Source organism: Ranitomeya imitator, chromosome 6 (genome assembly GCF_032444005.1).
Source record: "Ranitomeya imitator isolate aRanImi1 chromosome 6, aRanImi1.pri, whole genome shotgun sequence".
In the NCBI taxonomy this organism is placed as follows: Eukaryota; Metazoa; Chordata; class Amphibia; order Anura; family Dendrobatidae; genus Ranitomeya; species Ranitomeya imitator.
In genome coordinates this window covers 525,430,505-525,454,198 of record NC_091287.1, presented here as the reverse complement: position 1 = coordinate 525,454,198, position 23,694 = coordinate 525,430,505, and the positions used below count along the sequence as shown (strand labels likewise).

The 23,694-nt window shown below is 39.9% G+C and overlaps 1 protein-coding gene across 2 annotated transcripts in view; it reads left to right on the top strand.

The window, feature by feature from the left end:
• SNTB1 (syntrophin beta 1) overlaps positions 1-23,694 on the top strand; it is a 212,255-nt gene that overhangs the window by 110,737 nt on the left and 77,824 nt on the right. For both annotated transcript variants that reach the window (XR_011314129.1, XM_069731841.1), the window contains exon 3: positions 6,701-6,908. Coding sequence is in view for 1 of the 2 variants with exons in the window: in XM_069731841.1 (XP_069587942.1) it covers positions 6,701-6,908 (208 nt within the window). In the remaining variant the exon portion in view is untranslated. The remainder of the gene's footprint in view (positions 1-6,700; positions 6,909-23,694) is intronic.

Genomic DNA, 23,694 nt, shown 5'->3' with positions numbered 1-23,694 from the left:
TTCAGCCCCTTATTATATATATAATTGTATTTCTGAACATGTTTTTGTAAACAGCTAAAATAACAAAACTTGTGTCACTGTCCAAATATTTCTGGCCCTAACTGTATCTCACCTGCTGTATTGCAGCTTACAGACACATATAGCACAAACATCTCCTGACAGAGTGCAGCAAAATCATCTGTAGTCATGATATGGTGTGCATACACGCGTTTAGGCCTAAACTTTATCTGTACATGCTTAATATTTCATATTATGACATGATCCATCACTTGCCATAGGCATCAAGATGTTCTTTTCTACTAGCATCGCAAGTCTGGGGACTTGCAAACTCTCCACTCCAATGGCAGATCACAAGAGAAGGGAAAATTGGGCATGTTGGATTTCAAAGATACAAGTCTCTACTAGAAAGTATCTAAGTCAATTATTCCCTTCTACCCTTCGAAAGTAGACTTTGCAGAACTGAGCATGCACGTGTACAGAGAGTTGGAAAAAAATGTAAAGTCACAAAATGAGTAGACTGTAATTTAATGAGTATGGAAAATTTTAGATTGAATATTTTCTGAAATATAAATTCATAAAAGGAGTTGCCAACAATATAAAACAAGCCATTGGGAAGTACGAGCACTGATGTGCCGGTGGTCCACCTGGTGTTTGTTTACAAGCGGATAGGATGTAAACAAACACCGGAAGGACAATCGGATCGTCAGTGCTCGGTCATGCGGGAAAGAAGAGCTGAGTACAGTTTGTTTTTTTTGTTTTATAACATTTGCAACTGATTGTATTTAGAAGATAGATTTCCACTATAATATGTGTGGCCAGATTTAACTGAACCATCAGTTAGTTATTCTTCTGAGGTTGTACTTTGGTCATACTTTTCTAAATTTCCTTGTGGGACGTCGGGATTACCCGTTACCACCCCTTGCTTAATATCACAGCATGTCATCATCTGGGCGAAGGAAACACTTGGTGAGATTTGAAAGGTGCCAGGGAGATTTTCCAACTCTTCTAGAAAACCAGGAACGGTCTCTTTGTTTTATTTGAGGGACTATTTTGAACATTCCTGGCAACTGGGACCTACTTGTAACTCTAGCTCATTATGTAGACACCTTTGTCAAGGGGATCATAGTCTGGGCAAAGCAAACACTTTTCTAAAAGACCAGGAATTTTCTCTTTTTTTGATGGACTATTTTGAACATTTTTCGGCAACTAAGACCTACTTGTAACTCCAGCTCATCATCTAGACACCTTGTTCAATACGACAACCTTTTGTGCAAAGGAAACACTGGGTGAGATTTGTAATCTGAGAGAGAGATTTTCCAACTGTTCTAGAAGACCAGGAATTTTCTCTTTTTTTTTTTTGAGGGACTATCTTGAACATTCCTGGCAACTAGAGCCTACTTGTAACTCTAGGTCATTGTGAAGACACCTTGTTCAAAGCGACCACCTTCTGGGCAAAGGAAACACCGGGTGAGATTTGTAAGCTGAGAGAGAAATTTTCCAACTCTTCTAGAACAGGGGTCCCCAACTCCAGTCCTCAAGGCCCACCAACAGGTCATATTTTCAGGATTTCCTTTGCATTGCACAGGTGATGCAATTATTACCTGGGCAAGACTAAGGAAATCCTGAAAACATGACATGTTGGTGGGCCTTGAGGACTGGAGTTGGGGACCCCTGTTCTAGAAGACCAGGAATTTTTTCTTTTTATTTGAGGGACTATCTTGAACATTCCTGGCAACTAGGACCCACTTGTAACTCTAGCTCATTATGTACAAGACACCTTCGTCAAGGCGATCATAGTCTGGGCAAAGGAAACACTAGGTGAGATTTGTAAGGTGCCAGGCAGGTTTTCCAACTCTTCTAGAAGACCACGGACATTCTCCCTTTTTTTGAGGGACTATCTTGAACATTCCTGGCAACTAGAACCTAATTGTAACTTTAGGTCATCATCTAGACACCTTCGTAAAGGCGACCATCGTCAGGGCAAAGGAAACACTGGGTGAGATTTGTAAGGTATCAGGGAGATTTTCCAACTTTTCTAAAAGACCAGGAACTTTCTCTTTTTATATTGAGAGACCATCTTGAATATTCCTGGCAACTAGGACCCACATGTAACTCTAGCTCATCATCTAGACACCTTGTTCAAGGTAACCACCGTCTGGGCAAAGGAAACACTGAGTGAGATTTGTAAACTGAGAGAGAGATTTTCCAACTCTTCTAGAAGACCAGGAATTTTCTTTTTTTGAGGGACTATCTTGAACATTCCTGGCAACAAGGACCTACTTGTTACTCTAGCTCATCATCTAGACACCTTGGTCATGGCAAGTTACGATAACTTGTGGTTCCCCCAGTGCCATCCTAGCAGCACCTGCCCCTTGCACAGTTCTAATGGATGGTATCATTCTTGTCGTTGAAGAAAACTTAGAGAGCAGAGACCAATCTTCTAAATGATCTCTGAGAGTTCTGCCATGTCAGTTCATCTTTCTCTTATGTGGCTTTGCCCTCCATGAAACATCTGAAATATATTACAGCCTGATGTGTCCGTGAGTGAGAAGAAAGACATTATTTTGTGCCTCCTCATTGCCAAGACACTGTCCTCGAGTGCTCCAGGAACATCTTATGGAAGGAATTGCAGAAGAAGAACAGAAATACTGATGCATTGTAACTTTCTAGCAATCAGTGGAGACCATTTTATAATGTTTTCCCATAACCATGCCAGGCAGACCATGCAGATCGCTGGCCGCCAGCCCCAGATGAGGTTTGGGACAGATTTCCATATAGAAAATACACTTGCAGGGAAATCAAGTCTTTCTGATGAGCTCCAGGAATAGACCCGGCTGAAAACCTGTTTCCTATGGAGACCTAAGAAAATGTTATCGGTGGAATTCAGGGGGATGAAGGACTGATATGTGCCGCTTATAGAGAATAATTACACAGAGGTGATGAATGACATAAGGCTAAATCGGGCAGGAATACATCACTGCCCAGGAGATCACTGGGAAAGAAACCATGGAGGCCGATTACCATGAGAACTGGGATATCTGCGGGCTCTGAATGTGGATGTGAATGTGAGGGACCATCTGGGAGCCGGTGATGTTACCACTCAATTAGGCCGGCGTCACACTAGAGAGTTTTACGGACGTATGAGAGGCGCAAAAACTATGCATTGCACACGGACCAATGATTCTCTATGGGGCAGCTCCTATCTGCCGTATATTACGCATCCGTATTTTACGGCCGTACAAAATCGCAGCATGCTGCGTTTGTCAGCGTATTGCGCAAAAAATATGCCAATGAAGGTCTATGGGGGCGAGAAAAATACGGATCACACACGGACCAACAGTGTGACTTGCGAGAAATACGCATCGGTGTCCTATAGAAAAGCCGGTAATTCAGTGTGGTGTACAGTAAAATCACACTGACAGCTTACAGTAGAATAGGTGAAATAAATGTGTACACATAGAATAGGTAGATAATAAATATATATATATATATATATATATATATATATATTTCATACAGCGCTAGAAAGCAGAGAAGCCGGAAAGCCGGTAATTCAATTACCGGCTTTTGCTCTCTCCTTTCAAAACCCGACATGATATGAGACCTGGTTACATACAGTAAACCATTTCATATCCCTTATTTTTTACATATCCCTCACCACTAATGTTAGAAGTGTCTGTGTGAAAAATATGGGGTCTCTAGCTATTAAAATAAGGGGTTAATTCACGGAAAAAACTGGCGTGGGCTCCCGCGCATTTTTCTCCGCCAGAGTGGTAAAGCCAGTGACTGAGGGCAGATATTAATAGCCTGGAGAGAGTCCACGGTTATTGCCCCCCGTCTAAAAACACCTGCCCCCAGCCACCCCAGAAAAGGCACATCTGGAAGATGCGCCTATTCTGCCACTTGGCCACTCTCTTCCCATTCCCGTGTAGCGGTGGGATATGGGGTAATGAAGGGTTAATGCCACCTTGCTATTGTAAGGTGATATTAAGCCAGATTAATAATGGAGAGGCGTCAATAAGACACCTCTCCATTATTAATCCAATAGTCTGAAATGGTTAATAAAACACACATTACGGAAAAAGTATTTTAATGAAATAAAGACACAGGGTGTTGTAATAGTTTATTATACTCTTAATCCAAATGACGACCCTCGTTCTATAAAAAAGGAAAAATAAAATAACAACAATATCCCATACCTTTCCGGCGCTCAGTCACGTCCCACGCTGTAAATCCATCTGAAGGGATTAAATAATTTTACAAGCAGGAGCTCTGCTATAATGCAGCCGCCCCTGCCTGTAAAAACTGGGGAATGAATGGAAAGCAGGGGAACCTAGCTACCTAGACTTGCGGTGCTGCGCCCCCTGCTGGCATAACCTCATATGAACTCTAGCGTGGGAATTTGTCTGAATATTTTCTCACGCTCGAGTGTATATATATATATATATATATATATGTCTCACTGACATGATTATTATTATTATTATTATTATTATTTATATAGCACCATTGATTCCATGGTGCTGTAAATGAGTAGGGGTTACATACAAGTTACAGATCTCACTTACAGTAAGCAAACTAACAATGACGGACTGATACAGAGGGGCGAGGACCCTGCCCTTGGGGGCTTACATTCTACAGGACTATGGGGAAGGAGACAGTAGGTTGGGGGTTGCAGGAGCTCCGGTGTTGGTGAGGCAGTATCTCTGGTAGTGATGAGGCGGCAGCGGGGTCAGTGCAGGCTGTAGGCTTTCCTGAAGAGATGGGTTTTTAGGTTCCGTCTGAAGGATCCGAATATAGTTGATAGTCAGACGTGTTGGGGCAGAGAATTCCAGAGGATGGGTATATATATATATATATATATATATATTATAGACTGTATATGTGTTTTCACGAATATTTGAGCCCATGGATCCATTCTATGTCCGTTTTGCAAGCCGGCGAGAATATCTCGCAGTACAGATTACATACGGATGTTTACATGTGCAACATACGCTGCCACACCCTGCCTACGGATGAGGAACGGATCACTGTTTTGGGAACATTTCTGCGTATTACGCCTGTATAATACGGACCGTATTTCCCTACACCTAGTGTGACGCCGGCTTTAGGCAGATTTGCAGGACTCTAGAAAAGCAGGGTGATAGCCGAGCGCTATCATGGAAGTCACATTAAGGAGCTGCTGGGATTTCTTTTAGGGCATTTTATTTAAACTTGGATGTAATTTGGGCTTGAAAAAAATTATTTTTGCATCTGTGTTTTGTTAAAACGTTTGCACCATTGCTGCAGTGAAAAATGAGGTAACTGAGAATCTTTCAGTGAGCTCGCTATGACAGTCTGACGGGGAGGATGTGATTCTTTTTATGCCGAGTTCTGGGCTCCGCTCAGCTGATTTATGACCACAGACCAAATCAAAGTTGAATGTGTGGTGAAATAAAATGCCTATAAAAGCAAAACTGTGCAATTATTTTTTTTTTTAATGAAAGCCAATTGCAGAAATGATTATTAGCTCCAAACACATGAAAGTAAGTAAAAAGAAAATGAGAAGAAAAAATGTTTCAAAAGGTAGACAACTGTTTAAGGATACATACTCTGAAAAAATCAATTAAAAATCCAATATCTATCTATTATCTATCTATCTATCTATTATCTCTATTATTTATCTATCTATCATCTATCTATTATTTATCTATTATTTATCTATTATCTATCTATCTATTATCTATCTATCTATCTATTATCTCTATTATTTATCTATTATCTATCTATCTATTATCTATCTATCTATCTATTATCTATCTATCTATTATCTATCTATTATCTATCTATCTATCATCTATTATTTATCTATTATCTATCTATTATCTCTATTATCTATCTATTATCTATTATCTATCTATTATTTATTATCTATCTATTATCTATCTATCTATCTATTATCTATCTATCATCTATTATTTATCTATTATCTATCTATCATCTATTATCTGTCTACTCTCTATCTATTATCTATCTATCTATCATCTATTATTTATCTATTATCTATCTATTATCTCTATTATCTATCTATTATCTATTATCTATCTATCATCTATCATCTATCTATTATTTATTATCTATCTATTATCTATCTATCTATCTATTATCTATCTATCATCTATTATTTATCTATTATCTATCTATCATCTATTATCTGTCTACTCTCTATCTATTATCTATCTATTATTTATCTATTATCTATCTATTATCTATCTATCTATTATCTATCTATTATTTATCTATTATCTATCTATCATCTATCTATCTATCTATCCCTCTATCTATTATCTATTATCTATCTATTATCTATCTATCTATCTATCTATCCCTCTATCTATCTATCTATTATCTAGTAATCCACACCATGATCAGTGGGAATATTAAAGGGGGACACTACAATACATAATTACACACTCAGTGTTTCGTACATCCATGCAAGGACCAATGTAAGTAAATAAATGTACGTAGCTCCATACTGCACAGACTTGTTTTAGAGCTATACAGTATACTGCCGCTCCCTGCACCACCGACTTGTTTTGCGTCTCTCTCTGCTATGCCACTGGAGAGATCCTAGAGATTCCTTACGCTCAGGATAGATGATGTAGAACACAGATAGACGTTGGGTTTTGATGGATCCGTTCTTGGTGTTCCTTTTTTGCAGACAGCTGGAGCTGCATTCCCCTGATGCCAAGCATACAGTGGTGCTAAGAAGCAAAGATCCAGCCACGGCCCAGACCTGGTTCTCTGCGATCCACGGCGCTGCGGCCGAACAGGCGGCGAAGGCGATCACAGAGGTGAAAGATCAGCTCGGAAAAAATGGCATCTCCGGGAGCCAAGAAATCCGGCACATGGGCTGGCTGGCGGAGAAGGTAAATGCTCACAATACACACAGCGTTGGCAGCAGCCATCACTCATGGACAGCGAGTAAAGACCCCGAATACATTCCCCACCCTTTAAAGCGTTGTCCAGAAAAAAACGTGGCGGCTTTCTTCTAAAGATAACAATCCGGTATTGCCGCTCAGTTATATTGAACGGGGATGAGCTGCAATACCACAAACCAACCTGGTGACAGGCGTGGCGCTGTTGTTGCTCTTTTTTTTCTGATAGGAAACTAAAACAAGTCTGTGTAGAATTAAAAGGCAGCAAATGTGCAGCAGATAGACATTGCTATCATACATATAGATAACTTTATTAAAGTGATAGTTACCCTTCTAGGAATTTAAAGGGGTTGCCCAGGATCATCCAAACGTATGGGGCCGAACTGCACTCCTATTTTATGCACAAGAGTGGCGCTGTTTTCGATCCCATCTGCTATACAACAGCCTGCCTCTTCACGTCACACAGACTTGTTTTCATTCTTTATTTTTCACTGGGAAGCATTGGAATATAACATAATCATTAAGTTTCAGGGCAAAGACATTGATAAAACAATGTGCTGTATACATAACACCTCGAAATACTGTATAGAAAGCCCAGCTCTGCCCCAAAACATCACCAGAACTGCACCAAAAAAACTTTATTTTTTGCTCCTTTTGTGGGCTGATCTATGGGACAGTGTGGGACTGTTGGCGGCGGAGTGTAATGTCGGGTACATTGTGGGGAATTTATCTCTCCCTTTGGGACAGTTTTCCATCGAAAACGCGTTTGTGCAAAAGTTTAGCGAATTGTTTGTATTTTTCAATTTTGCAGCAGCCTCAATGCGTTCCTAAAAAGATGTTGGGAAGAAATTTGCAATAAGTAATAGTGGAAATCTGTGCTATCTCATAGTCCGATCTGAGCGGGTGGAATTCCCTGTCAAAATTATTTCCACCCTTTTGTTTTCCAGTTGTTGTAGCATTTGCCTTTTTTCCTGGTATATATGCCCCCATCCTGTGCCCTATCCTGGTATATATGTCCCCATCCTGTGCCCCATCCAGGTATATATGCCCCCATCCTGTGCCCTATTCTGCTATATATGTCCCCATCCTGTGCCCCATCCTGGCATATATGCCCCCATCCTGGTATATATGCCCCCACCCTGTGCCCCATCCTGGTATATATGTCCCCATCCTGTGCCCCATCCTGGTATATATGTCCCCATTCTGTGCCCCATCCTGGTATATATGTCCCCATCCTGGTATATATGCCCCCACCCTGTGCCCCATCCTGGTATATATGTCCCCATCCTGTGCCCCATCCTGGTATATATGTCACCATCCTGGTATATATGTCCCCATCTTGTGCCCCATCCTGGTATATATGTCCCCATCCTGTGCCCCATCCTGGTATATATGTCCCCATTCTGTGCCCCATCCTGGTATATATGTCCCCATCCTGGTATATATGCCCCCACCCTGTGCCCCATCCTGGTATATATGTCCCCATCCTGTGCCCCATCCTGGTATATATATCCCCATCCTGTGCCCCATCCTGGTATATATGTCACCATCCTGGTATATATGTCCCCATCTTGTGCCCCATCCTGGTATATATGTCCCCATCCTGGTATATATGCCCCCACCCTGTGCCCCATCCTGGTATATATATCCCCATCCTGTGCCCCATCCTGGTATATATGTCACCATCCTGGTATATATGTCCCCATCTTGTGCCGCATCCTGGTATATATATCCCCATCCTGTGCCCCATCCTGGTATATATATCCCCATCCTGTGCCCCATCCTGGTATATATGTCACCATCCTGGTATATATGTCCCCATCTTGTGCCCCATCCTGGTATATATGTCCCCATCCTGTGCCCCATCCTGGTATATATATCCCCATCCTGTGCCCCATCCTGGTATATATGTCACCATCCTGGTATATATGTCCCCATCTTGTGCCGCATCCTGGTATATATATCCCCATCCTGTGCCCCATCCTGGTATATATGTCGCCATCCTGGTATGTATGTCCCCATCATGTGCCCCATCCTGGTATATATGTCCCCATCCTGTGCCCCATCCTGTATATATGTCGCCATCCTGGTATATATGCCCCCATCCTGTGCCCCATCCTGGTATATATGCCCCCATCCTGTGCCCCATTCTGGTATATATGTCCCCATCCTGGTATATATGCCCCCACCCTGTGCCCCATCCTGGTATATATGTCCCCATCCTGTGCCGCATCCTGGTAAATATATCCCCATCCTGTGCCCCATCCTGTATATATGTCGCCATCCTGGTATGTATGTCCCCATCATGTGCCCCATCCTGGTATATATATCCCCATCCTATGTATATGTCGCCATCCTGGTATGTATGTCCCCATCATGTGCCCCATCCTGGTATATATATCCCCATCCTGTGCCCCATCCTGTATATATGTCGCCATCCTGGTATGTATGTCCCCATCCTGTGCCCCATCCTGTATATATGTCGCCATCCTGGTATATATGTCCCCATCCTGTGCCGCATCCTGGTATATATATCCCCATCCTGTGCCCCATCCTGAATATATGTCGCCATCCTGGTATGTATGTCCCCATCATGTGCCCCATCCTGGTATATATATCCCCATCCTGCGCCCCATCCTGTATATATGTCCCCATCCTGGTATATATGTCCCCATCCTGTGCCCCATCCTGGTATATATGTCCCCATACTGTGCCCCATCCTGGTATATATGTCGCCATCCTGGTATGAATGTCCCCATCATGTGCCCCATCCTGGTATATATATCCCCATCCTGCGCCCCATCCTGGTATATATATCCCCCTTTCTTCCACTGTTCCTTAATGTAAAAAAAAAAAAAGATTCTACTCACCTTGCCCCCTCGCCAAGTGATGTCATGTCCTCTTCTGAAGCAGGCAGCTGACTTCAGCATGCAAACGACGGGCAGCACATGACGTCACTGCCATGCAACCCCAGTCACGGCCTCACCGACGTCAGCTGCTGGCCTCTGATTGGCCGGCAACGTGTAGCGACAAAGAGGAGCAGAAGACCACAGCGTCTGATTTCTCCTACATCTGCACTGATCAGAAGCACTTCACCTTCATATTAAACGGGGTAAATTTGTTTTAGCAGTGCAAGGGTTAATCTGCTCAGTTGAGAGCTCCTGGAAGCTTTCCTGCATTAAGGCTCTCAGCTGTGCACTGTTTGGCTGCTGTCACACTAGCAGTATTTGGTCAGTATTTTACATCAGTATTTGTAAGTCAAAACCAGGAGTGGGTGATAAATACAGAAGTGGTGCATATGTTTCTATTATACTTTTCCTCTATTTGTTCCACTCCTGGTTGTGGCTTACAAATACTGATGTAAAATACTGACCAAATACTGCTAGTGTGACGGCAGCCTGAGTTACCCCATCTCCTATATAATCTGGGCCCTGGCTAGCACTCAATGTCAGAGTAGCTTATGCTGCATGGCTGCAGGTTGCTGGTGGTTGTTATTGGAAAAGGCGTGTGGCAGGTTTATCTGTGACTTTTGCTATGTTTTGAGTGTGTGACAATTCCCTTTTCTCTCCTACTTTGACTTAACCCCATCCTCCTCTCCCTGGTGTATTTCTCTGTTATATGTGTGAGTATATTATAGGTTTGGTATTTTTATTTACCCCCGTTAGTCTGGTTGGTGTATTACGATACACTACTACTCCCCTCTTCCCTGGGTGGGGGAAGGGTACAGACCGAGGGCGGATTCAGGAGCTAAAGCAAGGTACGTGGCCCTGGCGTCTTCACCATCAGAAGTAATCTGGGGAATAGGGTGCCCCTAGCATTAGGTACAGAGAAAGAGCCTTTGGCCCTGGTGACCCTCGATTTGTGACAATGTAAATATTAGACCACGCTCGGAAGTCATCCGAATTCAATCTGATTTTTTTCACGGACGCTTTGACTTGCGTTGCTGAATTTGATATGACCCTAGAATCAAAATACAATATTTTCCATCAACCTCATTGTCCGAGGTAAAAAAATCAGACATGTGAATGACCATATAGACCAGACCTGGGCAAGATGCGGCCCGCGGGCCGCATCCGGCCCGCCTGATGATTTTTAACGGCCCGCCAGCTAGCTGTCAGTTCTGACAGCCGCCGGCGGCACCGCTCGGCCAGCCGCCAGATGCTTATGAGGGCTGGCGGCTGGAGTGAAGGCCCCGAGGTCATCCACACGCTGCGCATTGCAGCGCATACAGTTCCTCCATACGGGAGTCCTCCAGGGTCAGGATGTGATTGACACAGCATCAGGAGCCATAGGCTCCTGGCTGTGTCAATCATTCTTGTTTCCGGAGGCAGCATTATGCCACCGGTCACAAGAGGCTGCGCTCCGCATCGGCCCTGTACGTCACGTGCGTACGTCACCTGCGTACGTCACTCCACGGCCGCGCGGGATGCTGCGGTGAAGAAAGTTGCTGGCTGATGGTCTCCATCCTTCGGGTGAGTATCAGCGGTGGTCTCAGCAGTGGCGTATCCAGGGGGCCCCCGGGCGCAGCCGACAGTGCAGCACTATATGGGGGCCATAACATTTGTGCAGCACTATATGGGGGCCAAACTGTTTGTGCTGCTGTATATGGGGCCATAACATTTGTACTGCTGTATATGGGGCCCATACTGTTTGTGCTGCTGTATATGGGGGCCATACTGTTTGTGCTGCTGTATATGGGGCCCATACTGTTTGTGCTGATGTATATGGGGCCCATACTGTTTGGGCTGCTGTATATGGGGCCCATACTGTTTGTGCTGCAGTATATGGGGCCATACTGTTTGTGCTGCTGTATATGGGGCCCATACTGTTTGTGCTGCTGTATATGGGGCCATACTGTTTGTGCTGCTGTATATGGGGCCCATACTGTTTGTGCTGCTGTATATGGGGGCCATACTGTTTGTGCTGCTGTATATGGGGCCCATACTGTTTGTGCTGCTGTATATGGGGCCCATACTGTTTGTGCAGCACTATATGGGGCCATACTGTTTGTGCTGCTGTATATGGGGCCCATACTGTTTGTGCTGTTGTATATGGGGGCCATACTGTTTGTGCTGCTGTATATGGGGCCCATACTGTTTGTGCTGCTGTATATGGGGCCCATACTGTTTGTGCAGCACTATATGGGGCCATACTGTTTGTGCTGCTGTATATGGGGCCCATACTGTTTGTGCTGCTGTATATGGGGGCCATACTGTTTGTGCTGCTGTATATGGGGGCCATACTGTTTGTGCAGCACTATATGGGGCCATACTGTTTGTGCTGCAGTATATGGGGCCATAATGTTTGTGCTGCAGTATATGGGGCCCATACTGTTTGTGCTGCAGTATATGGGGCCCATACTGTTTGTGCTGCAGTATATGGGGCCCATACTGTTTGTGCTGCAGTATATGGGGCCCATACTGTTTGTGCTGCAGTATATGGGGCCCATACTGTTTGTGCTGCAGTATATGGGGCCATAATGTTTGTGCTGTAGTATATGGGGCCCATACTGTTTGTGCTGCAGTATATGGGGCCCATAATGTTTGTGCTGCAGTATATGGGGCCATAATGTTTGTGCTGCAGTATATGGGGCCATAATGTTTGTGCTGCAGTATATGGGGCCATAATGTTTGTGCAGCACTATATGGTGCAAGTGTCTGTATGGGGCATTGCCCATCATATGTATCATGGAACCCGCCAGCTGTAATGCCCCATGCAGATGGCCTTATTATATATATGTATACTACAGTATTGGGTAAAAATGAGTTAATTATATTAGTCCGGCCCTCTAAAACCATCCAAATTTCTCATGCGGCCCCATGGCAAAATTAATTGCCCACCCCTGATATAGACTATCACAGGTCTGAGTGCGAACCATGAAAATCGCAGCACTCGTACCCCAAAATCGGACATGTGAATGAGCGTCTCTGTCCTGGAGGCGACTTGCTGCAGTAGAAGCTCCTACCAACGACTTGGCCCTTTAGATAATGGAATTCTCTAAACTTTTTTGTTTCTCCTCTGTCTCCTGACTTCCTATTTGCCAGAGGGCCGTGCGCTTCTGTTCTTGATAGCGGAGAGATAAGTTGTAAAGTTAATTTATTTATTTTTTTACAAACATTTTGCAATTTTACCCATTTAACAAGTTGAGTCAGTTCCTTAAATTAGCGAAAGTCATTGTGAAAAATAGGACAAGCTTATTCCTTTATTTATTGATAACAAAGCTCGGCACATTGTAGTGTTGGTCCATCACAGGTACGTCAGAACAGCTTCGAAAACCGATCACTACGCTTCATGGAAAACCAAAAATTATTGATTATCTTTTGAGATCCAAACCAATCTTTTTTTTTTTTATGTTCTTTATACTCCAAGCCGCCGTATTACGCACGCACGTTTCTGTCTCCGCGTAGCATCGAGAGTGCGACAGTCAGCAGGACCGATAATTGCTGCATGTTTTGGGTTTTGCCTTATTAAGACATTCCGACCTTTGTGATTATTTGGTTATTTGTTTACTAAATACCGTTTGGCTCCATTTTTTAATGTTCCTGTTCTCTCAGCTGCTTCCAAAACATTCTTGGCTTATATTAAAAAAGCGCTCCCGCGAAAAAGTTTTTAACTCTTAATATACTGCAGTCGCCATATTGTACAGCGCTGTGTACTTACAATTGCTCATTTTACCTTTCTACCCTGCTGATTGTTCTCTTTTTCATTAGGTCTATGACATTGTGTGATTTAAAAGCGTAAAAGCGGAGTAGCTCAATCCTTCTAAGCTCCATGTAGAAACAGGAGATCAATTTTCCCCGTATGAGTCATCACTGCAAAAGTCGCCGGCAGAGGGAAGGAGCCGAGCAGCTTTGTCGGGAGTTGACTCATGCAGGGAGAAGAGACTTCCGGTTTCCTCTTTTCTCCACATAGAGCAGAGAAAAGAGAAGAATTAGCCGGGTAGAAAAGCAAAATAAGCAATTGTAAGTACACAGCGCTGTATATGATGACTGCAATATATTAGGAGGATAAATACATTGGTGGGAAGAGAAGGAGGAAGAGGAACAGTGCTGCTTTTATGTTACTTAAAAAAAAGAAGTAATTATTCTACTGCATTTCTATTGCTTTGCATGTTTGGGGTTTTTTTTTTTGCACATTTTTTTAATAAATGCCCCTCAGCTGCGTCACTCAATACCGCCACTACACCAAGTTATATGTTGACAGTCACATTCCTTAAGATGTCAGAGGAAAGTTTACTTAGCAGTGAAAGTTACGCAGCATTTATCATTAATTTCTGCCAGAAGATGACATTTCTTGGAATATGTCAAAAAGGTGTTCAAAATATTTCCAACCGTGTGAACCTCTCATTAAAAGGGTTATCCCATTTTTCCACAGATTAGGTAAAATAACTTGTTTTACTGTTAGGAACCCCTATCTGTCCCAGGAATGCATGGATTTGGTGGCCATGTTTGCACGCAACTGCTCCATTTATTGTCTGCGGGACTGGCAGAGATGGGCAAGGACTGTGGCTGTCCTGTAACAAAGAGGGAAGGGGTGGTGCTCAAACACGGCTACTAATCTGTATCAAGGGGCATGTTAGCTCTCCGTTATCTAGCTGGAACAACCTTCTATTCTTGCACATAGGAGCAGTATTATAGTAGTTATATTCTTGTACATAGAAGCAGTATTATAGTAGTTATATTCTTGTATATAGGGGCAGTATTATAGTAGTTATATTCTTGTACATAGGGGCAGTATTATAGTAGTTATATTCTTGTACATAGGAGCAGTATTATAGTAGTTATATTCTTGTACATAGGGGCAGTATTATAGTAGTTATATTCTTGTACATAGGAGCAGTATTATAGTAGTTATATTCTTGTACATAGGAGCAGTATTATAGTAGTTATATTCTTGTACATAGGGGCAGTATTATAGTAGTTATATTCTTGTACATAGGAGCAGTATTATAGTAGTTATATTCTTGTACATAGGAGCAGTATTATAGTAGTTATATTCTTGTACATAGGAGCAGTATTATAGTAGTTATATTCTTGTACATAGGGGCAGTATTATAGTAGTTATATTCTTGTACATAGGAGCAGTATTATAGTAGTTATATTCTTGTACATAGGGGCAGTATTATAGTAGTTATATTCTTGTACATAGGGGCAGTATTATAGTAGTTATATTCTTGTACATAGGAGTAGTATTATAGTAGTTATATTCTTGTATATAGGGGCAGTATTATAGTAGTTATATTCTTGTACATAGGGACAGTATTATAGTAGTTATATTCTTGTACATAGGAGCAGTATTATAGTAGTTATATTCTTGTACATAGGGGCAGTATTATAGTAGTTATATTCTTGTACATAGGGGCAGTATTATAGTGGTTATATTCTTGTACATAGGGGCAGTATTATAGTGGTTATATTCTTGTACATAGGGACAGTATTATAGTAGTTATATTCTTGTACATAGGAGCAGTATTATAGTAGTTATATTCTTGTACATAGGGAAAGTATTATAGTAGTTATATTCTTATACATAGGAGCAGTATTATAGTAGTTATATTCTTGTACATAGGGGCAGTATTATAGTAGTTATATTCTTGTACATAGGGGCAGTATTATAGTAGTTATATTCTTGTACATAGGAGCAGTATTATAGTAGTTATATTCTTGTACATAGGGGCAGTATTACAGTAGTTATATTCTTGTACATAGGAGCAGTATTACAGTAGTTATATTCTTGTACATAGGGACAGTATTATAGTAGTTATATTCTTGTACATAGGAGCAGTATTATAGTAGTTATCTTCTTGTACATAGGAGCAGTATTATAGTAGTTATATTCTTGTACATAGGGACAGTATTATAGTAGTTATATTCTTATACATAGGAGCAGTATTATGGTAGTTATATTCTTGTACATAGGGGCAGTATTATAGTAGTTATATTCTTGTACATAGGAGCAGTATTATAGTAGTTATATTCTTGTACATAGGGGCAGTATTATACTAGTTATATTCTTGTATATAGGAGCAGTATTATAGTAGTTATTGTCTTGTACATAGGAGCAGTATTATTGTAGTTATATTCTTGTAAATAGGAGCAGTATTTTAGTAGTTATATTCCTGTACATAGGGGGCAGTATTATAGTAGTTATATTCTTATACATAGGGGGCAGTATTATAGTAGGTATATTCTTGTACATAGGAGCAGTATTATAGTAATTATATTCTTGTACATAGGGGCAGGATTATACTAGTTATATTCTTGTATATAGGAGCAGTATTATAGTAGTTATATTCTTGTACTTAGGAGCAGTATTATAGGAGTTACAGTGGGGCAAAAAAGTATTTAGTCAGTCAGCAATAGTGCAAGTTCGACCACTTAGAAAGATGAGAGGCGTCTGTAATTTACATCATAGGTAGACCTCAACTATGGGAGACAAACTGAGAAAAAAAAATCCAGAAAATCACATTGTCTGTTTTTTTATCATTTTTTTTGCATATTATGGTGGAAAATAAGTATTTGGTCAGAAACAAACAATCAAGATTTCTGGCTCCCACAGACCTGTAACTTCTTCTTTAAGAGTCTCCTCTTTCCTCCACTCATTACCTGTAGTAATGGCACCTGTTTAAACTTGTTATCAGTATAAAAAGACACCTGTGCACACCCTCAAACAGTCTGACTCCAAACTCCACTATGGTGAAGACCAAAGAGCTGTCAAAGGACACCAGAAACAAAATTGTAGCCCTGCACCAGGCTGGGAAGACTGAATCTCCAATAGCCAACCAGCTTGGAGTGAAGAAATCAACAGTGGGAGCAATAATTAGAAAATGGAAGACATACAAGACCACTGATAATCTCCCTCGATCTGGGGCTCCACGCAAAATCCCACCCCGTGGGGTCAGAATGATCACAAGAACGGTGAGCAAAAATCCCAGAACCACGCGGGGGGACCTAGTGAATGAACTGCAGAGAGCTGGGACCAATGTAACATGGCCTACCATAAGTAACACACTACGCCACCATGGACTCAGATCCTGCAGTGCCAGACGTGTCCCACTGCTTAAGCCAGTACATGTCCGGGCCCATCTGAAGTTTGCTAGAGAGCATTTGGATGATCCAGAGGAGTTTTGGGAGAATGTTCTATGGTCTGATGAAACCAAACTGGAACTGTTTGGTAGAAACACAACTTGTCGTGTTTGGAGGAAAAAGAATACTGAGTTGCATCCATCAAACACCATACCTACTGTAAAGCATGGTGGTGGAAACATCATGCTTTGGGGCTGTTTCTCTGCAAAGGGGCCAGGACGACTGATCCGGGTATATGAAAGAATGAATGGGGCCATGTATCGTGAGATTTTGAGTGCAAACCTCCTTCCATCAGCAAGGGCATTGAAGATGAAATGTGGCTGGGTCTTTCAACATGACAATGATCCAAAGCACACCGCCAGGGCAACGAAGGAGTGGCTTCGTAAGAAGCATTTCAAGGTCCTGGAGTGGCCTAGCCAGTCTCCAGATCTCAACCCTTATAGAAAACCTTTGGAGGGAGTTAAAAGTCCGTGTTGCCAAGCGAAAAGCCAAAAACATCACTGCCCTAGAGGAGATCTGCAGGGAGGAATGGGCCAACATACCAACAACAGTGTGTGGCAACCTTGTGAAGACTTACAGAAAACGTTTGACCTCTGTCATTGCCAACAAAGGATATATTACAAAGTATTGAGATGAAATTTTGTTTCTGACCAAATACTTATTTTCCACCATAATATGCAAATAAAATGTTAAAAAAACAGACAATGTGATTTTCTGGATTTTTTTTTCTCAGTTTGTCTCCCATAGTTGAGGTCTACCTATGATGTAAATTACAGACACCTCTCATCTTTTTAAGTGGTGGAACTTGCACTATTGCTGACTGACTAAATACTTTTTTGCCCCACTGTATATTCTTGTACTTAGGAGCAGTATTATAGTAGTTATATTCTTGTACATAGGGGCAGTATTATAGTAGTTATATTCTTGTACATAGGGGTAGTATTATAGTAGTTATATTCTTGTACTTAGGAGCAGTATTATAGTAGTTATATTCTTGTACTTAGGAGCAGTATTATAGTAGTTATATTCTTGTAAATAGGGGCAGTATTATAGTAGTTACATTGTTGTACATAGGAGCAGTAATATAGTAGTTATATTCTTGTATATAGGAGCAGTATTATAGTAGTTATATTCTTGTACATAGGGTGCAGTATACTAGTTATATTCTTGTACATAGGAGCAGTATTATAGTAGTTATATTCTTGTATATAGGAGCAGTATTATAGTAGTTATATTCTTGTACATAGGGTGCAGTATACTAGTTATATTCTTGTACATAGGAGCAGTATTATAGGAGTTATATTCTCGTACATAGGAGCAGTATTATAGTAGTTATATTCTTGTACATAGGGGCAGTATTATAGTAGTTATATTCTTGTACATAGGGGTAGTATTATAGTAGTTATATTCTTGTACTTAGGAGCAGTATTATAGTAGTTATATTCTTGTACTTAGGAGCAGTATTATAGTAGTTATATTCTTGTAAATAGGGGCAGTATTATAGTAGTTACATTGTTGTACATAGGAGCAGTAATATAGTAGTTATATTCTTGTATATAGGAGCAGTATTATAGTAGTTATATTCTTGTACATAGGGTGCAGTATACTAGTTATATTCTTGTACATAGGAGCAGTATTATAGGAGTTATATTCTTGTACATAGGAGCAGTATTATAGTAGTTATATTCTTGTACATAGGAGCTGTATTATAGTAGTTATATTCTTGTACATAGGGGCAGTATTATAGTAGTTATATTCTTGTACATAGGGGCAGTATTATAGTAGTTATATTCTTGTAAATAGGGGCAGTATTATAGTAGTTATATTCTTGTACATAGGGGCAGTATTATAGTAGTTATATTCTTGTATATAGGAGCAGTATTATAGTAGTTATATTCTTGTACATAGGGTGCAGTATACTAGTTATATTCTTGTACATAGGAGCAGTATTATAGTAGTTATATTCTTGTACATAGGAGCTGTATTATAGTAGTTATATTCTTGTACATAGGGGCAGTATTATAGTAGTTATATTCTTGTACATAGGGGCAGTATTATAGTAGTTATATTCTTGTAAATAGGGGCAGTATTATAGTAGTTATATTCTTGTACATAGGGGCAGTATTACAGTAGTTATATTCTTGTACATAGGGACAGTATTATAGTAGTTATATTCTTGTACATAGGAGCAGTATTATAGTAGTTATCTTCTTGTACATAGGAGCAGTATTATAGTAGTTATATTCTTGTACATAGGGACAGTATTATAGTAGTTATATTCTTATACATAGGAGCAGTATTATGGTAGTTATATTCTTGTACATAGGGGCAGTATTATAGTAGTTATATTCTTGTACATAGGAGCAGTATTATAGTAGTTATATTCTTGTACATAGGGGCAGTATTATACTAGTTATATTCTTGTATATAGGAGCAGTATTATAGTAGTTATATTCTTGTACATAGGAGCAGTATTATTGTAGTTATATTCTTGTAAATAGGAGCAGTATTTTAGTAGTTATATTCCTGTACATAGGGGGCAGTATTATAGTAGTTATATTCTTATACATAGGGGGCAGTATTATAGTAGGTATATTCTTGTACATAGGAGCAGTATTATAGTAATTATATTCTTGTACATAGGGGCAGGATTATACTAGTTATATTCTTGTATATAGGAGCAGTATTATAGTAGTTATATTCTTGTACTTAGGAGCAGTATTATAGGAGTTATATTCTTGTACTTAGGAGCAGTATTATAGTAGTTATATTCTTGTACATAGGGGCAGTATTATAGTAGTTATATTCTTGTACATAGGGGCAGTATTATAGTAGTTATATTCTTGTACATAGGGGCAGTATTATAGTGGTTATATTCTTGTACATAGGGACAGTATTATAGTAGTTATATTCTTGTACATAGGAGCAGTATTATAGTAGTTATATTCTTGTACATAGGGAAAGTATTATAGTAGTTATATTCTTATACATAGGAGCAGTATTATAGTAGTTATATTCTTGTACATAGGGGCAGTATTATAGTAGTTATATTCTTGTACATAGGGGCAGTATTATAGTAGTTATATTCTTGTACATAGGAGCAGTATTATAGTAGTTATATTCTTGTACATAGGGGCAGTATTATAGTAGTTATATTCTTGTACATAGGAGCAGTATTACAGTAGTTATATTCTTGTACATAGGGACAGTATTATAGTAGTTATATTCTTGTACATAGGAGCAGTATTATAGTAGTTATCTTCTTGTACATAGGAGCAGTATTATAGTAGTTATATTCTTGTACATAGGGACAGTATTATAGTAGTTATATTCTTATACATAGGAGCAGTATTATGGTAGTTATATTCTTGTACATAGGGGCAGTATTATAGTAGTTATATTCTTGTACATAGGAGCAGTATTATAGTAGTTATATTCTTGTACATAGGGGCAGTATTATACTAGTTATATTCTTGTATATAGGAGCAGTATTATAGTAGTTATTGTCTTGTACATAGGAGCAGTATTATTGTAGTTATATTCTTGTAAATAGGAGCAGTATTTTAGTAGTTATATTCCTGTACATAGGGGGCAGTATTATAGTAGTTATATTCTTATACATAGGGGGCAGTATTATAGTAGGTATATTCTTGTACATAGGAGCAGTATTATAGTAATTATATTCTTGTACATAGGGGCAGGATTATACTAGTTATATTCTTGTATATAGGAGCAGTATTATAGTAGTTATATTCTTGTACTTAGGAGCAGTATTATAGGAGTTACAGTGGGGCAAAAAAGTATTTAGTCAGTCAGCAATAGTGCAAGTTCGACCACTTAGAAAGATGAGAGGCGTCTGTAATTTACATCATAGGTAGACCTCAACTATGGGAGACAAACTGAGAAAAAAAAATCCAGAAAATCACATTGTCTGTTTTTTTATCATTTTTTTTGCATATTATGGTGGAAAATAAGTATTTGGTCAGAAACAAACAATCAAGATTTCTGGCTCCCACAGACCTGTAACTTCTTCTTTAAGAGTCTCCTCTTTCCTCCACTCATTACCTGTAGTAATGGCACCTGTTTAAACTTGTTATCAGTATAAAAAGACACCTGTGCACACCCTCAAACAGTCTGACTCCAAACTCCACTATGGTGAAGACCAAAGAGCTGTCAAAGGACACCAGAAACAAAATTGTAGCCCTGCACCAGGCTGGGAAGACTGAATCTCCAATAGCCAACCAGCTTGGAGTGAAGAAATCAACAGTGGGAGCAATAATTAGAAAATGGAAGACATACAAGACCACTGATAATCTCCCTCGATCTGGGGCTCCACGCAAAATCCCACCCCGTGGGGTCAGAATGATCACAAGAACGGTGAGCAAAAATCCCAGAACCACGCGGGGGGACCTAGTGAATGAACTGCAGAGAGCTGGGACCAATGTAACATGGCCTACCATAAGTAACACACTACGCCACCATGGACTCAGATCCTGCAGTGCCAGACGTGTCCCACTGCTTAAGCCAGTACATGTCCGGGCCCATCTGAAGTTTGCTAGAGAGCATTTGGATGATCCAGAGGAGTTTTGGGAGAATGTTCTATGGTCTGATGAAACCAAACTGGAACTGTTTGGTAGAAACACAACTTGTCGTGTTTGGAGGAAAAAGAATACTGAGTTGCATCCATCAAACACCATACCTACTGTAAAGCATGGTGGTGGAAACATCATGCTTTGGGGCTGTTTCTCTGCAAAGGGGCCAGGACGACTGATCCGGGTATATGAAAGAATGAATGGGGCCATGTATCGTGAGATTTTGAGTGCAAACCTCCTTCCATCAGCAAGGGCATTGAAGATGAAATGTGGCTGGGTCTTTCAACATGACAATGATCCAAAGCACACCGCCAGGGCAACGAAGGAGTGGCTTCGTAAGAAGCATTTCAAGGTCCTGGAGTGGCCTAGCCAGTCTCCAGATCTCAACCCTTATAGAAAACCTTTGGAGGGAGTTAAAAGTCCGTGTTGCCAAGCGAAAAGCCAAAAACATCACTGCTCTAGAGGAGATCTGCATGGAGGAATGGGCCAACATACCAACAACAGTGTGTGGCAACCTTGTGAAGACTTACAGAAAACGTTTGACCTCTGTCATTGCCAACAAAGGATATATTACAAAGTATTGAGATGAAATTTTGTTTCTGACCAAATACTTATTTTCCACCATAATATGCAAATAAAATGTTAAAAAAACAGACAATGTGATTTTCTGGATTTTTTTTTCTCAGTTTGTCTCCCATAGTTGAGGTCTACCTATGATGTAAATTACAGACACCTCTCATCTTTTTAAGTGGTGGAACTTGCACTATTGCTGACTGACTAAATACTTTTTTGCCCCACTGTATATTCTTGTACTTAGGAGCAGTATTATAGTAGTTATATTCTTGTACATAGGGGCAGTATTATAGTAGTTATATTCTTGTACATAGGGGTAGTATTATAGTAGTTATATTCTTGTACTTAGGAGCAGTATTATAGTAGTTATATTCTTGTACTTAGGAGCAGTATTATAGTAGTTATATTCTTGTAAATAGGGGCAGTATTATAGTAGTTACATTGTTGTACATAGGAGCAGTAATATAGTAGTTATATTCTTGTATATAGGAGCAGTATTATAGTAGTTATATTCTTGTACATAGGGTGCAGTATACTAGTTATATTCTTGTACATAGGAGCAGTATTATAGGAGTTATATTCTTGTACATAGGAGCAGTATTATAGTAGTTATATTCTTGTACATAGGGGCAGTATTATAGTAGTTATATTCTTGTACATAGGGGTAGTATTATAGTAGTTATATTCTTGTACTTAGGAGCAGTATTATAGTAGTTATATTCTTGTACTTAGGAGCAGTATTATAGTAGTTATATTCTTGTAAATAGGGGCAGTATTATAGTAGTTACATTGTTGTACATAGGAGCAGTAATATAGTAGTTATATTATTGTATATAGGAGCAGTATTATAGTAGTTATATTCTTGTACATAGGGTGCAGTATACTAGTTATATTCTTGTACATAGGAGCAGTATTATAGGAGTTATATTCTTGTACATAGGAGCAGTATTATAGTAGTTATATTCTTGTACATAGGAGCTGTATTATAGTAGTTATATTCTTGTACATAGGGGCAGTATTATAGTAGTTATATTCTTGTACATAGGGGCAGTATTATAGTAGTTATATTCTTGTAAATAGGGGCAGTATTATAGTAGTTATATTCTTGTACATAGGGGCAGTATTATAGTAGTTATATTCTTGTATATAGGAGCAGTATTATAGTAGTTATATTCTTGTACATAGGGTGCAGTATACTAGTTATATTCTTGTACATAGGAGCAGTATTATAGTAGTTATATTCTTGTACATAGGAGCTGTATTATAGTAGTTATATTCTTGTACATAGGGGCAGTATTATAGTAGTTATATTCTTGTACATAGGGGCAGTATTATAGTAGTTATATTCTTGTAAATAGGGGCAGTATTATAGTAGTTATATTCTTGTACATAGGGGCAGTATTACAGTAGTTATATTATTGTACATAGGGACAGTATTATAGTAGTTATATTCTTGTACATAGGAGCAGTATTATAGTAGTTATCTTCTTGTACATAGGAGCAGTATTATAGTAGTTATATTCTTGT